General features: G+C 47.3%; 1 protein-coding gene across 1 annotated transcript in view; it reads right to left on the reverse strand.

The window, feature by feature from the left end:
• The window catches only part of nuak1b (NUAK family, SNF1-like kinase, 1b), a 158,265-nt gene extending 147,740 nt beyond the window's left edge, over positions 1 to 10,525 (reverse strand). The window contains exon 1 of the mRNA XM_068058748.1: positions 10,243 to 10,525. Within this exon, the coding sequence (XP_067914849.1) occupies positions 10,243 to 10,407 (165 nt within the window). The 5' untranslated portion in view covers positions 10,408 to 10,525. The remainder of the gene's footprint in view (positions 1 to 10,242) is intronic.
• Positions 10,526 to 14,004: the final 3,479 nt, after the last annotated feature.

Raw genomic sequence — 14,004 nt, forward strand, 5'->3', positions numbered from 1 at the left:
AGATGATTGACCTCCAACAATCACAACCTTTACACTCTATGACTCTAGCCAGCAGAGAGTTTTCCTCCTGATTTCCATTGACCTCAGTTTTGCTCGGGCTCCTTGATGCCATACTCGGTCAAATGCTGCCTTGATGTCAAGGACAGTCACTCTCACCTCACCTCCTGAGTTCAGTTTTTTTGTCCATGTTTGGACCAAGGCTGTAATGAGGTCTGGAGCTGAGTGGCCCTGGCAGAACCCAAACTGAGGGTCACTGAGCAGGTTGTTGCTGTTTAAGTGCTGCTTGATAGTACTGTCAATGAAACCTTCCATCACTCCACTGATGATCAAGAGTAGACTGATGGGACAGTCATTGGCCGTATTGAATTTGTGCTCCGTTTTGTGTACAGGACATACCTGGGCAATTTTCCACATTGCAGGGTCGATGCCAGTGTTGTAGCTGGACTGGAACAGCTGGCACAGCAAGTTCTGGAGCACAGGTCTTCAGTACTATTGCCGGAATATTGTCAAGGCCCATAGCTTTTGCAGTATCCAGAGCCTTCAGTCATTTCTTGATATCACGCAAAGTGAATCGAATTGGCTGAAGTCTGGCAGCTGTGATGCTGGGGACTTCAGGAGGAGGCCGAGATGGATCATCAACTGGGCATTTCTGGCTGAAGATGGTTGCAAATGCTTCAGCCTTATCTTTCGCACTGATGTGCTGGGCTCCCCCATCATTGAGGATGGGGATATTTGTGGATCCACCTCCTCCAGTTAGTTGTTTAATTGTCCACCACCATTCATGACAGGATGTGGCAGGACTGCAGAGTTTAGATCTGATCCGTAGATTGTGGGATCGCTTAGCTCTGTCTATTGCATGCTGCTTACGCAGTTTGACACGCAGATAGTCCTGGGTTGTCGCTTCACCAGGCTGACACTTCATTTTGAGGTATGTCTGGTGCTGCTCCTGACATGTTCTCCTGCACTCTTCATTGAACCAGGGCAGGTCTCCTGGCTTGATGGTAATGGTGGAGTAGGGATCTGATGGGTCATGAGATTCCAGATTGTGTTGAATACAATTCTGCTGCTGCTGGTGGTCCACAGCGCCTCATGGATACCCAGTTTTGAGCTGCCAAATCTGTTCTGAATCTATGCCACGCAACACAATGGAGGGTATCCTCAGTGTGAAGATGGGACTTTGTTTTAAGAATTGTGCAGTGGTCACTCCTACCAATGCTGTCATGGACAGATGCATCTGCAATAGGTAGACTGATGAGGACGAGGTCTAGTAGGTTTTTCTCTCTTATTTGTTCCCTCACCACCTGCTGCAGACCCAGTCTGGCTGATGTCCTTCAGGACTCGGCTAACTCGGTCAGTAGAGGTGCTGCCGAGCCACACTTGTTGATGAAATCTGCCACCCAGAGTACATTCTGTGCCCTTGCTACCCTCAGTGCTTCTTCCAAGTGCTGGTCAACATGGAGAAGCACTGATTCATCCGCCAAGGATGCTTGGTAGGTGGTAATCAGCAGGAGGTTTACTTGCCCATGTTTGACCTGATGCCATGAAACTTCATGGGGGCCGGAGTCAATGTTGAGGACTCCCACGTAGAGCAAGGCTACTCGACCCAAACCAGATGGGACCTGACGACATGTGTCGGGTTTGGGTCGGTTTGGGTCGTTCTTCCGGGTCCGGCATTCAGGCTCGGGTCGGGTCGGGCCAGATCGGACACTATCACCACCTCCTGTAAGTGGCTCCAATGTTATTGTACTTTTTGGACGAGAAAGGTTGTTTAGTTACAGTTTTTTTAAGCTTGTGCAGATAAGTAACAAAGTGAAAAATGGAAGCTAGGTTAACTGATGGTTGGGTCGAGTCGGGTCAGGCGCAGGAAAAAATGAAAGGACTCGGGCCGGGCTCGGGTTCGGATCGGATGTGGTTCTGTCGGGCTTGGGTCGGTTTTCATTTGCAGACCCAAGCCAGCCTTTACTCCCACGGCAACTCCCTCCCGACTGTATACCACTGTGTTGCCACCTCTGGTGGGTCTGTCCTGCTGGTGGGTTAGGACTTACCTGGGGATGGTGATGGTTGTGTCTAGGACATAGTCATACTCACAAAATCATGTAATCACAGATGTCAGGCTGTTGCTTGACTAGTCTGTGGGACAGCTCTCCCAATTTTGGCACAAGTCCCCAGAGGTTAGTAAGCAGGACTTTGCAGGGTCAACAGGCTGAGTTTGCCGTCATCCTTTCTAGTGCCTAGGTCATTGCTAGGCGTTCTGTCTGGTTTTATTCCTTTTCAACTTTTGTCTAGCAGTTTTGTACAACTAGTACACCAGAGGTGGCGGCACAGTGGCATACAGTTGGGAGGGAGTTGCCGTGGGAGTCCTCAACATTGACTCCAAACTCCATGAAGCTTCATGGCATCAGGTCAAACATGGGCAAAGAAACCTCCTGCTGATTACCACCTACCACACACCCTTGGCTGATGAATCAGTGTTTTGCTAGGCTGTTTCAGAGGACAGTTAAAAGCCAACCACATTTCTGTGGGCCTGGAGTCACATGTAGGCCAGACCAGGTAAGAATGGCAGATTTCCTTCCCTAAAGGACATTAGTGAACCAGATGGGTTTTGCCGACAATCGATGATCGTTTCATGGTAGCATTACTGAGACTAGATCTCAATTACAGCTTTTTTATTAATTACATTTATTAATTAATTAAATTTAAATTCCACCAGTTGTCATGTGGGATTTGAACCCATGTCCCCAAAGTATTAGTCTGAATCTCAAGATTACTAATCCAGTGACATTACCAGTACACCACCTTCTTCCCATGTTGCCATGAGGCCTTGTGTTTGTCTCACTGGTGGAATGAGGTGTTCGTTATGATGAGGTCATGCTCAAGGCTTTTCTTCAGGAGGAGGACTCTGATGGAGTTTGCTTTCCTTACTCCTTCCTTGCCAATCATCCAGTTCCAGTGATTCACAATCTTCCTGACTCTGGCGTTGAAGTATCCAAGTAGGATCAATTTGTTGTCTGCTGGGACTCGGGCTAGGGATCTCTCAAGGTTGAAGTAGAATCCCTGCTTGACCTCATCTGTTGCCACACATGTAGCAGCGTATGTACAGTGGCATGCTGGTTTCTTGTTATGGTGAGCCGGGCAGTCATGAATAGCTCACTTATCCTCCAGGAGGAGTAACTGAGGCGCCATACAAGCTTGTTTCTGATGGCGAAGCCCCACCCCATGCAACTTCCCCAGACTGGGACCAGTTCCCAATCTCCACGAGAAGTGAGCAGCTTTGTGGATTTAAGCATCTTGGCTAATAAACTACCATTTTGAGCCCAGGCCCTGACCACCTTCTTCCGGGAGATGAGTGCATCCCTATATCCACTTATATCCTTCCACTCTCCAATCCTCTGGCACCTCCCTCGAATCTAGGGAAGATTGGAAGATTATGCCAAGCCCTTCTACTATCTCCACCCCCACTTCCTTTAGCAACCTGGGATGCAATCCATCTGGACCAGGTGACATATTTACCCTCAACATGGCCAGCCTTTTTAGTACCACCTCCCTCTAGCTTTTACCCTACCCGTTGCCTCTACTCTCTCCACTTCTATCGATAATTTGTCAGATTCCTCTTCCTTTGTAAACACTGATACAAAATTCTTATTAAGTATTCTAGCCTTGCCTTGCACCTCTAAACATATCTTACCCTCTTTGTCCCTAATAGGCCCCATCCCACCTCTTACTACCCACTTACTATTTACATGCAGGAAGATGATTTCTGGATTCCCTTTTATGTTGACTGCCATTCTATTCTCATATTCTCTCTTTGCCAGTCTTATTTTCCTCTTCACCTCCCTCTCAACTTATTGTATTTGGCCTGGTTCTCACTTGAACAATTCACCTGACATGCTCATACACCCTCTGTTTTTGTTTCATCATAATCTCTATCTCCCTCATCATCCAAAGAGCCCTGTATTTAGGTTTCCCTACCTTTCGCTCTTGTTGGAATTGTCATGCAGACCCCCCACCTGCCAAGAATGAGGCATATTAATTTTGTCATACGAACATTGATTTTTAAACTGTTGCTGGAGTGAAGAAAGGACTTGTTAAAAAAAATCACCAGACACTTGGCTGGAAAAACATTTGCATACTAACAGACAGTGCTTGGAGAAACAAAGGACTATTCCCTGGTCCACTTAACCCAAAATGGACTGTGATCACGAGACACTGAAGATGAGGAAGCTCACATTCCAGGATGACTGCTAAGATGGCGGAATCCACAAAATGAAGTGGTCAAACCAGCTAGTCACATGACTAACTTGTTGGACAACCTGGGGGCTTTTGAATGGTGCCACAGAGAAAGGCAGAAGACAGTTTGAAACTGGAACCTGGAACAAGGAAGCCTCTCACTCTCTCTCTCCCCAAGCCACCAGACCCACGAAAGACACATAAACCTCAAGAGAGAAAAGACTCCGACATCGCAACAAGTTGAAGCGTGAACTGGGTCCCAACGAACAGCAGGATTGACCGGCAACCAAAGACTTCACATTGAACTTAAAGGACTGTAACTACCAGATATTGCCTCAAACTTTTCCCCTTTATTCCTTCTACTTTTTCTGTCATTATCTGCATTTGTGTTTATCGTGTATGCATGCTAGCGTAGTCACATCGCATATTTGTAGCTGGTAACCAGATTAGAGTTTAAGATGAATAAACTTCTACCTTTCTTGTTTAAAAATTTAAGAAAACCTGTCTGAATTGATTTCTTTGCCTTACAATTTGAAAGCGGTCAACAAAGATTCACTAAGGGGGGGCTAAAACACTGTATTAAAAAAAAAATTAAACCCTGTTACGGTTAAACCAGACCCCTCTCACCTGGTCATAACAGAATGTATCTAGCCTGTACCTGAAACATCTCTTCCTTAAAGATAACCCATTGTTCTGATACACCTCCTCCTGTCACTCTTTGGTTCCATTCTATCCTGGCTAGATCCCTTCTCATTGCATTGAAATTAGTCCTCTTCCAATCAGGATATTCTATCCTATTTTGTTCCTTGTTTTTTTGCATTACCAATCGCAACCTTACAAATGATGATCACTCTTATTCAAGTGTTCCCCACAAACACTTGGCCCACCTCATTTCCCAGCACCAGATCCAATAATGCCTCCTTCCGAGCTGGGCTGAGAATAGATTTCTCAAGGAAGTTCTCCTGAACACACCTCAGAAATTCCTCCCCCTCCTTACCCTTTACTCTAAAGTTATCCCAATCAGTATGTGGATAACTAAAATCCAAATTTTACCACTCTATAGGTCTTGACATCTATGTGATTTCCCTGCAGATTTGCTCCTCTTTCTCTGTCACTATTTTGAGGACTATAGAACACTCCTAGTAACGTGACCATATCTTTTTTTGCTCCTCAACTCAAACCAAATGCATTCTGTCCTTGTCCCTTCAAGGATCTCCTCCCTTTCCAGCACTGCAATATCTTCCCTAATCAGGACTGCCATCCTACCTCCCCTTTCTTCCTTCTCTATTTTTTCTGAACACTTTATATCCTACGAGATATAACTTTATATATCCTGGCCAATACACATTCCTTAGCAACACCTGCAACAGATTATCTGGTCATTATGACATTGATGTTTGTGGGATCTTGCTGTGCACAAATTGTCTGCCGTGTTTGCGACATTACAATTGTAACCACATTTCAAATGTACTTAATTGGCTGTCAAGCACTGAGATGCCGAAAAGTCGTTCTTTTCACTCTATCGATTTTTCTGCTGGTGAATCCATTCTACATGCTTCAGATTTCATAATACTCAACAATTTCCCATCATCACCACATCTTAATTTCCTCCACAAGAGCACAAGAAATAGGAGTAGACCATATGGCCCATCGAACCTGCTCCGCCATTCAATACTTTCCTACCCGCTCGCCATATCCCTTGATTTCCTGAGAGACTAAAAATCTCTCAGGGTCAGTTTCCCAGTCCCTGTGATATTCCCAATCTCAGTTTCCTGTTATATTCCCAGTCTAATTTTCCCAGTCCCTGCGATATTCCAAGTTTCAGTTCTCACTCTGTGTTATTCCCAGTCTCTCAGGCTCAGTTTCCCAGTCCTTGTGATATTCCTAGTCTCAGTTCCTGGTCCCTGTGATATTCCCAGTATCTGAGGGTTAGTTTTCCAATCACTGTGATATTCCCAGTCTCTCAGGGTCAGTTTTCCAGTCCTTGAGATATTCCCAATCTCAGTATCCCAGTCCATGTGATATTCCTAGTCTCAGATCCCAGTCCCTGTGATATCCCCAGTCTAGTTTTCACAGCGCCTGTGATATTCCCAGTCTCAGTTCGCGGTCCCTGTGCTATTCCCAGTCTCAGTTCCCCGTCCCTGTGCTATTCCCAGTCTCAGTTTCCCAGTCGCTGTGATATTCCCAGACTCTCTCGGTCAGTTTCCCAGGCCCTGCAATAGTCCCAGTCTCAGTTTCCCGTCCCTGTGATATTCCCAGTGTCTCTCGGTCAGTTTCCGGGTCCCTGTGATATTTCCAGTCTCAGTTCCCCGTCCCTGTGATATTTCCAGTTTCCCAGGGTCAGTTTCCCGGTCCCTGTGATATTCCCAGTCTCTCAGGATCAGTTTCCCAGTCCCTGTGATATTCCCAGTCTCTCAGCGGCACTTTCCCAGTCCTGATATTCCCAGTGTCTCAGGGTCAGTTACTCGGTCCCTGTGATATTCCCAGTCTCCCACAGGGGCAGTTTCCCAGTCCCTGTGATATTCCCAGTCTCCCAGGGGCAGGTGTTTCCCAGTCCCAGTGATATTCCCAGTCTCTCAGGGGCAATTTCCCAGTCCTGATAGTCCCAGTCTCTCAGGGTCAGTTTCCCAGTTCCTGTGATATTCCCAGTCTCTCAGGGTCAGTTTCCCAGTCCTTGTGATATTCCCAGTCTCAGTTCCCAGACCCTGTGATATTCCCAGTCTCTCAGGGTCAGTTTCCCAGTCCCTGTGATATTCCCAGTCTCTCAGCGTCAATTTCCCGGTCCCTGTGATATTCCCAGTCTCTCAGGGTCACTTTCCCAGCCCCCGTGATATTCCCAGTCTCTCAGGGTCAGTTTCCTGGTCCCTGTGATATTCCCAGTCTCAGTTCCCGGTCCGTGATATTCCCAGTCTCTCAGGGTCAGTTTCACGGCCCCTGTGATATTCCCAGTCTCTCAGGGTCAGTTTCCCGGCCCCCGTGATTTTCCCAGTCTCAGTTTCCCGGTCCCTGTGATATTCCCAGTCTCCATGGGTCAGTTTCCCGGTCACTGTGATATTCCCAGTCTTGTGATATTTCCAGTCTCTCATGGACAGTTTCCCGGTCCCTGTGATATTCACAGTCTCTCAGGGTCAGTTTCCCAGTCCCTGTGATATTCTCAGTCCCTGTGATATTCCCAGTCTCTCAGGGTCAGTTTCCCAGTCCCTGTGATATTCCCATTCTCTCAAGGTCAGCTTTCCGGTCCCTGTGATATTCCCAGCCTCTCAGCGCCAGTTTCCCAGTCCCTGTGATATTCCCAGTCTCAGTTCCCGGTCCCTGTGATATTCCTAGACTCTCAGGGTCACCTTCCCAGCCCCCGTGATATTCCCAGTCTCTCAGGGTCAGTTTCCTGGTCCCAGTGATATTCCCAGTCTGTTCCCTGGTCCCTGTGATATTCCCAGTCCCTGTGATATTCCCAGTCTCTCAGGGTCAGTTTCCCGGCCCCTGTGATATTCCCAGTCTCTTAGGGTCAGTTTCCCGGCCCCCATGATTTTCCCAGTCTCAGTTCCCAGTCCCTGTGATATTCACAGTCTCTCTGGGTCAGTTTCCCGGTCCCTGTGATAATACCAGTCCTGTGATATTCCCAGTCTCTCAGGGTCAGTTTCCCAGTCTCTGTGATATTCCCAGTCTCTTAGGATCAGTTTCCCAGTCCCTGTGATAATCCCAGTCTGTTTCCCGGTCCCTGTGATATTCCCAGTCTCAGTTCTCTGTCCCTGTAATATTCCCAGTCTCAGTTCCCGGCCCCTGTGATATTCCCAGTCTCTCAGGGTCAGTTTCCCGGTCCCTGTGATATTTCCAGTCTCGGTTCCCAGTCCCTGTGATATTCCCAGTCTCTCAGGATCAGTTTCCCGGTCACTGTGATATTCCCAGTCTGTTTCCGGTCCCTGTGATATTCCCAGTCTCAGTTCCCAGTCTCTGTTATATTCCCAGTCTCTCAGGGTCAGTTTCCCAGTCCCTGTGATATTCCCAGTCTGTTTCCTGGTCCCTGTGATATTCCCAGTCCCTGTGATATTCCCAGTCTCTCAGGGTCAGTTTCATGGCCCCTGTGATATTCCCAGTCTCCATGGGTCAGTTTCCCGGTCACTGTGATATTCCCAGTCTTGTGATATTCCCAGTCTCTCATGGTCAGTTTCCCGACCCCCGTGATTTTCCCAGTCTCAGTTTCATGGTCCCTGTGATATTCCCAGTCTTCATGGGTCAGTTTCCCGGTCACTGTGATATTCCCAGTCTTGTGATATTCCCAGTCTCTCATGGTCAGTTTCCCAGTCCCTGTGATATTCACAATCTCTCAGGGTCAGTTTCCCAGTCACTGTGATATTCCGAATCTCTCAGGATCAGTTTCCCAGTCCCTGTGATATTCTCAGTCCCTGTGATATTCCCAGTCTCTTAGGATCAGTTTCCCAGTCCCTGTGATATTCCCAGTCTGTTTCCCGGTCCCTGTGATATTCCCAGTCTCAGTTCTCTGTCCCTGTAATATTCCCAGTCTCAGCTCCCGGCCCCTGTGATATTCCCAGTCTCTCAGGGTCAGTTTCCCGGCCCCCGTGATTTTCCCAGTCTCAGTTTCCCGGTGCCTGTGATATTCCCAGTCTCCATGGGTCAGTTTCCCAGTCACTGTGATATTCCCAGTCTTGTGATATTCCCAGTCTCTCATGGTCAGTTTCCCGACCCCCGTGATTTTCCCAGTCTCAGTTTCCTGGTCCCTGTGATATTCCCAGTCTCCATGGGTCAGTTTCCCGGTCACTGTGATATTCCCAGTCTTGTGATATTCCGAGTCTCTCAGGAACATTTTCCCAGTCCCTGTGATATTCTCAGTCCCTGTGATATTCCCAGTCCCTGTGATATTCCCAGTCTCTTAGGATCAGTTTCCCAGTCCCTGTGATATTCCCAGTCTGCCTCCCGGTCCCTGTGATATTCCCAGTCTCAGTTCTCTGTCCCTGTAATATTCCCAGTCTCAGTTCCCGGCCCCTGTGATATTCCCAGTCTCTCAGGGTCAGTTTCCTGGTCCCTGTGATAGTCCCAGTCCCTGTGATATTCCCAGTCCCTGTGATATTCTCAGTCCCTGTGATATTCCCAGTCTCTTAGGATCAGTTTCCCAGTCCCTGTGATATTCCCAGTCTGCCTCCCGGTCCCTGTGATATTCCCAGTCTCAGTTCTCTGTCCCTGTAATATTCCCAGTCTCAGTTCCCGGCCCCTGTGATATTCCCAGTCTCTCAGGGTCAGTTTCCTGGTCCCTGTGATAGTCCCAGTCCCTGTGATATTCTCAGTCCCTGTGATATTCCCAGTCTCTTAGGATCAGTTTCCCAGTCCCTGTGATATTCCCAGTCTGCCTCCCGGTCCCTGTGATATTCCCAGTCTCAGTTCTCTGTCCCTGTAATATTCCCAGTCTCAGTTCCCGGTCCCTGTGATATTCCCAGTCTCTTAGGATCAGTTTCCCAGTCCCTGTGATATTCCCAGTCTGCCTCCCGGTCCCTGTAATATTCCCAGTCTCAGTTCCCGGTCCCTGTGATATTCCCAGTCTCTCAGGGTCAGTTTCCCGGTCCCTGTGATTTTTCCAGTCTCAGTTCCCGGTCCCTGTGATATTCCCAGTCTCTTAGGATCAGTTTCCCAGTCCCTGTGATATTCCCAGTCTGCCTCCCGGTCCCTGTGATATTCCCAGTCTCTTAGGATCAGTTTCCCAGTCCCTGTGATATTCCCAGTCTGCCTCCCGGTCCCTGTGATATTCCCAGTCTCAGTTCTCTGTCCCTGTAATATTCCCAGTCTCAGTTCCCGGTCCCTGTGATATTCCCAGTCTGTTTTCCGGTCCCTGTGATATTCCCAGTCTCTCAGGGTCAGTTTCCCGGTCCCTGTGATATTTCCAGTCTCAGTTCCCGGTCCCTGTGATATTCCCAGTCTCTTAGGATCAGTTTCCCGGTCCCTGTGATATTCCCAGTCTGTTTTCCGGTCCCTGTGATATTCCCAGTCTCAGTTCCCGGTCCTTACCGTTCTGCCGGTGCTGCGCTCGGTGGCCGCCCTCACTCGGCCGTATGTGCCTCTGCCCAGAGTCTCCGTCAGCTGGTAGCGGTGTTTCAGGTTGTGTTGATGCTGATGTCTCCGCACCGGGAGTGGGAGCGGCGGCTGCCGGCCGGCGGTGAGCGGAGCCTCCATGACGAGGAGCCCGGAGCCCAGCGATCGGCGCTGGCACTCCCTCAGCCCGGGGCTCGGTACCGGTCCGGGCGGAGTCGCTGCAAAGGGGCGGGTGTGAGGCGGAGACTCGGTCTCACCCTGGCCGGGGACTGGGGAATATGGAGAGGAGTGAGAATGACAGGTTGGGAACTGGAGAGGGGATTGAGGAGGGGATCAATGAGGAGGACGAGAGGAATGAGGAGGGGAGAGGAATAAGGAGAGATAGAAGAGGGTGTTTGAGGAGCGGGGTATGTGGATCACAATCAGGAGGGGTATTTAAGGGAGAGTGAGGATGTGGCATTGAGGAGGGGTGGATGAGGAGAGGAGGTGAAATAGAGGAGGAGAATGACACAAGGGATTACAGAGGTGCCATTGAGGAGAGGAATAAAGAGGATTGAGGACGTGTTATGAGGAGGAGAAATGAGGAGGGTGAGTGAGGATGGGGATGAAGAAGAGGGATTGATAAAGTCTCAATGAGAGGGGAGAGTGAGTACAGTGAATGAGGAGGGGAGGAAAGAATGGGCAGTGAGGTGGGTGAGGAATGTGTAGGGGTAGTGAGGAGTGGCAGAATGAGGTGGGGGTTGTGAGGAGGGATACGAATGAGGAGGAGGGGGAGTGAGGAATGAAAAGGGGGAATGAGCTGGTGGAGTGAAGAGGGGTTGTGAAGGGAGTGAGGAGGAAGTGGATTGAGGAGGGGGATTGAGGAGAGGGAATGAGAGGGGGTAGTGAGAAGTGAGGAGGAGGGGGACTGAGGGTTCACTGTGGGGATGAATTTTCCAATATGTGGGGATGCACGTACTTGTATGTGGGATCAATACTCTGGGATTGGAATATCAATACCTTGTATGTGGGATCAATACTCTGGGATTAGAATCTCAATACCCTGGTATGTGGGATCAATACTCTGGGATTAGAATATCAATACCCTGGTATGTGGGATCAATACTCTGGGATTAGAATCTCAATACCCTGGTATGTGGGATCAATACTCTGGGATTAGAATCTCAATACCCTGGTATGTGGGATCAATACTCTGGGATTAGAATCTCAATACCCTGGTATGTGGGATCAATACTCTGGGATTAGAATCTCAATACCCTGGTATGTGGGATCAATACTCTGGGATTAGAATCTCAATACCCTGGTATGTGGGATCAATACTCTGGGATTAGAATATCAATACCCTGGTATGTGGGATCAATACTCTGGGATTAGAATATCAATACCCTGGTATGTGGGATCAATACTCTGGGATTAGAATATCAATACCCTGGTATGTGGGATCAATACTCTGGGATTAGAATCTCAATACCCTGGTATGTGGGATCAATACTCTGGGATTAGAATCTCAATACCCTGGTATGTGGGATCAATACTCTGGGATTAGAATATCAATACCCTGGTATGTGGGATCAATACTCTGGGATTAGAATATCAATACCCTGGTATGTGGGATCAATACTCTGGGATTAGAATATCAATACCCTGGTATGTGGGATCAATACTCTGGGATTAGAATATCAATACCCTGGTATGTGGGATCAATACTCTGGGATTAGAATATCAATACCCTGGTATGTGGGATCAATACTCTGGGATTAGAATATCAATACCCTGGTATGTGGGATCAATACTCTGGGATTAGAATATCAATACCCTGGTATGTGGGATCAATACTCTGGGATTAGAATATCAATACCCTGGTATGTGGGGTCAATACTCTGGGATTAGAATATCAATACCCTGGTGTGTGGGTGCCAATACTCTGGGATTAGAATATCAATACACTGGTATGTGGGATCAATACTCTGGGATTAGAATATCAATACCCTGGTATGTGGGGTCAATACTCTGGGATTAGAATATCAATACCCTGGTATGTGGGATCAATACTCTGGGATTAGAATATCAATACCCTGGTATGTGGGATCAATACTCTGGGATTAGAATATCAATACCCTGGTATGTGGGATCAGTCCTCTGGGATTAGAATCTCAATACCCTGGTATGTGGGATCAATACTCTGTGATTAGAATATCAATACCCTGGTATGTGGGATCAATACACTGGGATTAGAATATCAATACCCTGGTATGTGGGATCAATACTCTGGGATTAGAATATTAATACCCTGGTATGTGGGATCAATACTCTGTGATTAGAATCTCAATACCCTGGTATGTGGGATCAGTACTCTGGGATTAGAATATCAATACCCTGGTATGTGGGATCAGTACTCTGGGATTAGAATATCAATACCCTGGTATGTGGGATCAATACTCTGTGATTAGAATATCAATACCCTGGTATGTGGGATCAATACTCTGGGATTAGAATATCAATACCCTGGTATGTGGGATCAGTATTCTGGGATTAGAATATCAATACCCTGGTATGTGGGATCAGTACTCTGGGATTAGAATATCAATACCCTGGTATGTGGGATCAGTACTCTGGGATTAGAATATCAATACCCTGGTATGTGGGATCAATACTCTGGGATTAGAATCTCAATACCCTGGTATGTGGGATCAGTACTCTGGGATTAGAATATCAATACCCTGGTATGTGGGATCAATACTCTGTGATTAGAATATCAATATCCTGGTATGTGGGATCAATACTCTGGGATTAGAATATCAATACCCTGGTATGTGGGATCAGTACTCTGGGATTAGAATATCAATACCCTGGTATGTGGGATCAATACTCTGGGAATAGAATATCAATACCCTGGTATGTGGGGTCTATACTCTGGGATTAGAATATCAATACCCTGGTATGTGGGATCAATACACTGGGATTAGAATATCAATACCCTGGTATGTGGGATCAATACTCTGGGATTAGAATATCAATACCCTGGGATGTGGGATCAATACTCTGGGATTAGAATATCAATACCCTGGTATGTGGGTGCCAATACTCTGGGATTAGAATATCAATACCCTGGTATGTGGGATCAATACTCTGGGATTAGAATCTCAATACCCTGGTATGTGGGATCAATACTCTGGGATTAGAATATCAATACCCTGGTATGTGGGTGCCAATACTCTGGGATTAGAATATCAATACCCTGGTATGTGGGATCAATACTCTGGGATTAGAATATCAATACCCTGGTATGTGGGATCAATACTCTGGGATTAGAATATCAATACCCTGGTATGTGGGATCAATACTCTGGGATTAGAATATCAATACCCTGGTATGTGGGATCAGTACTCTGGGATTAGAATATCAATACCCTGGTATGTGGGATCAATACTCTGTGATTAGAATATCAATATCCTGGTATGTGGGATCAATACTCTGGGATTAGAATATCAATACCCTGGTATGTGGGTGCCAATACTCTGGGATTAGAATATCAATACCCGGGTATGTGGGATCAATACTCTGGGATTAGAATATCAATACCCTGGTATGTGGGATCAATACTCTGGGATTAGAATATCAATACCCTGGTATGTGGGATCAATACTCTGGGATTAGAATCTCAATACCCTGGTATGTGGGATCAATACTCTGGGATTAGAATCTCAATACCCTGGTATGTGGGATCAGTACTCTGGG

The sequence above is a fragment of the Heterodontus francisci genome, chromosome 27 (assembly GCF_036365525.1).
Source record: "Heterodontus francisci isolate sHetFra1 chromosome 27, sHetFra1.hap1, whole genome shotgun sequence".
NCBI classification, from domain to species: domain Eukaryota; kingdom Metazoa; phylum Chordata; class Chondrichthyes; order Heterodontiformes; family Heterodontidae; genus Heterodontus; species Heterodontus francisci.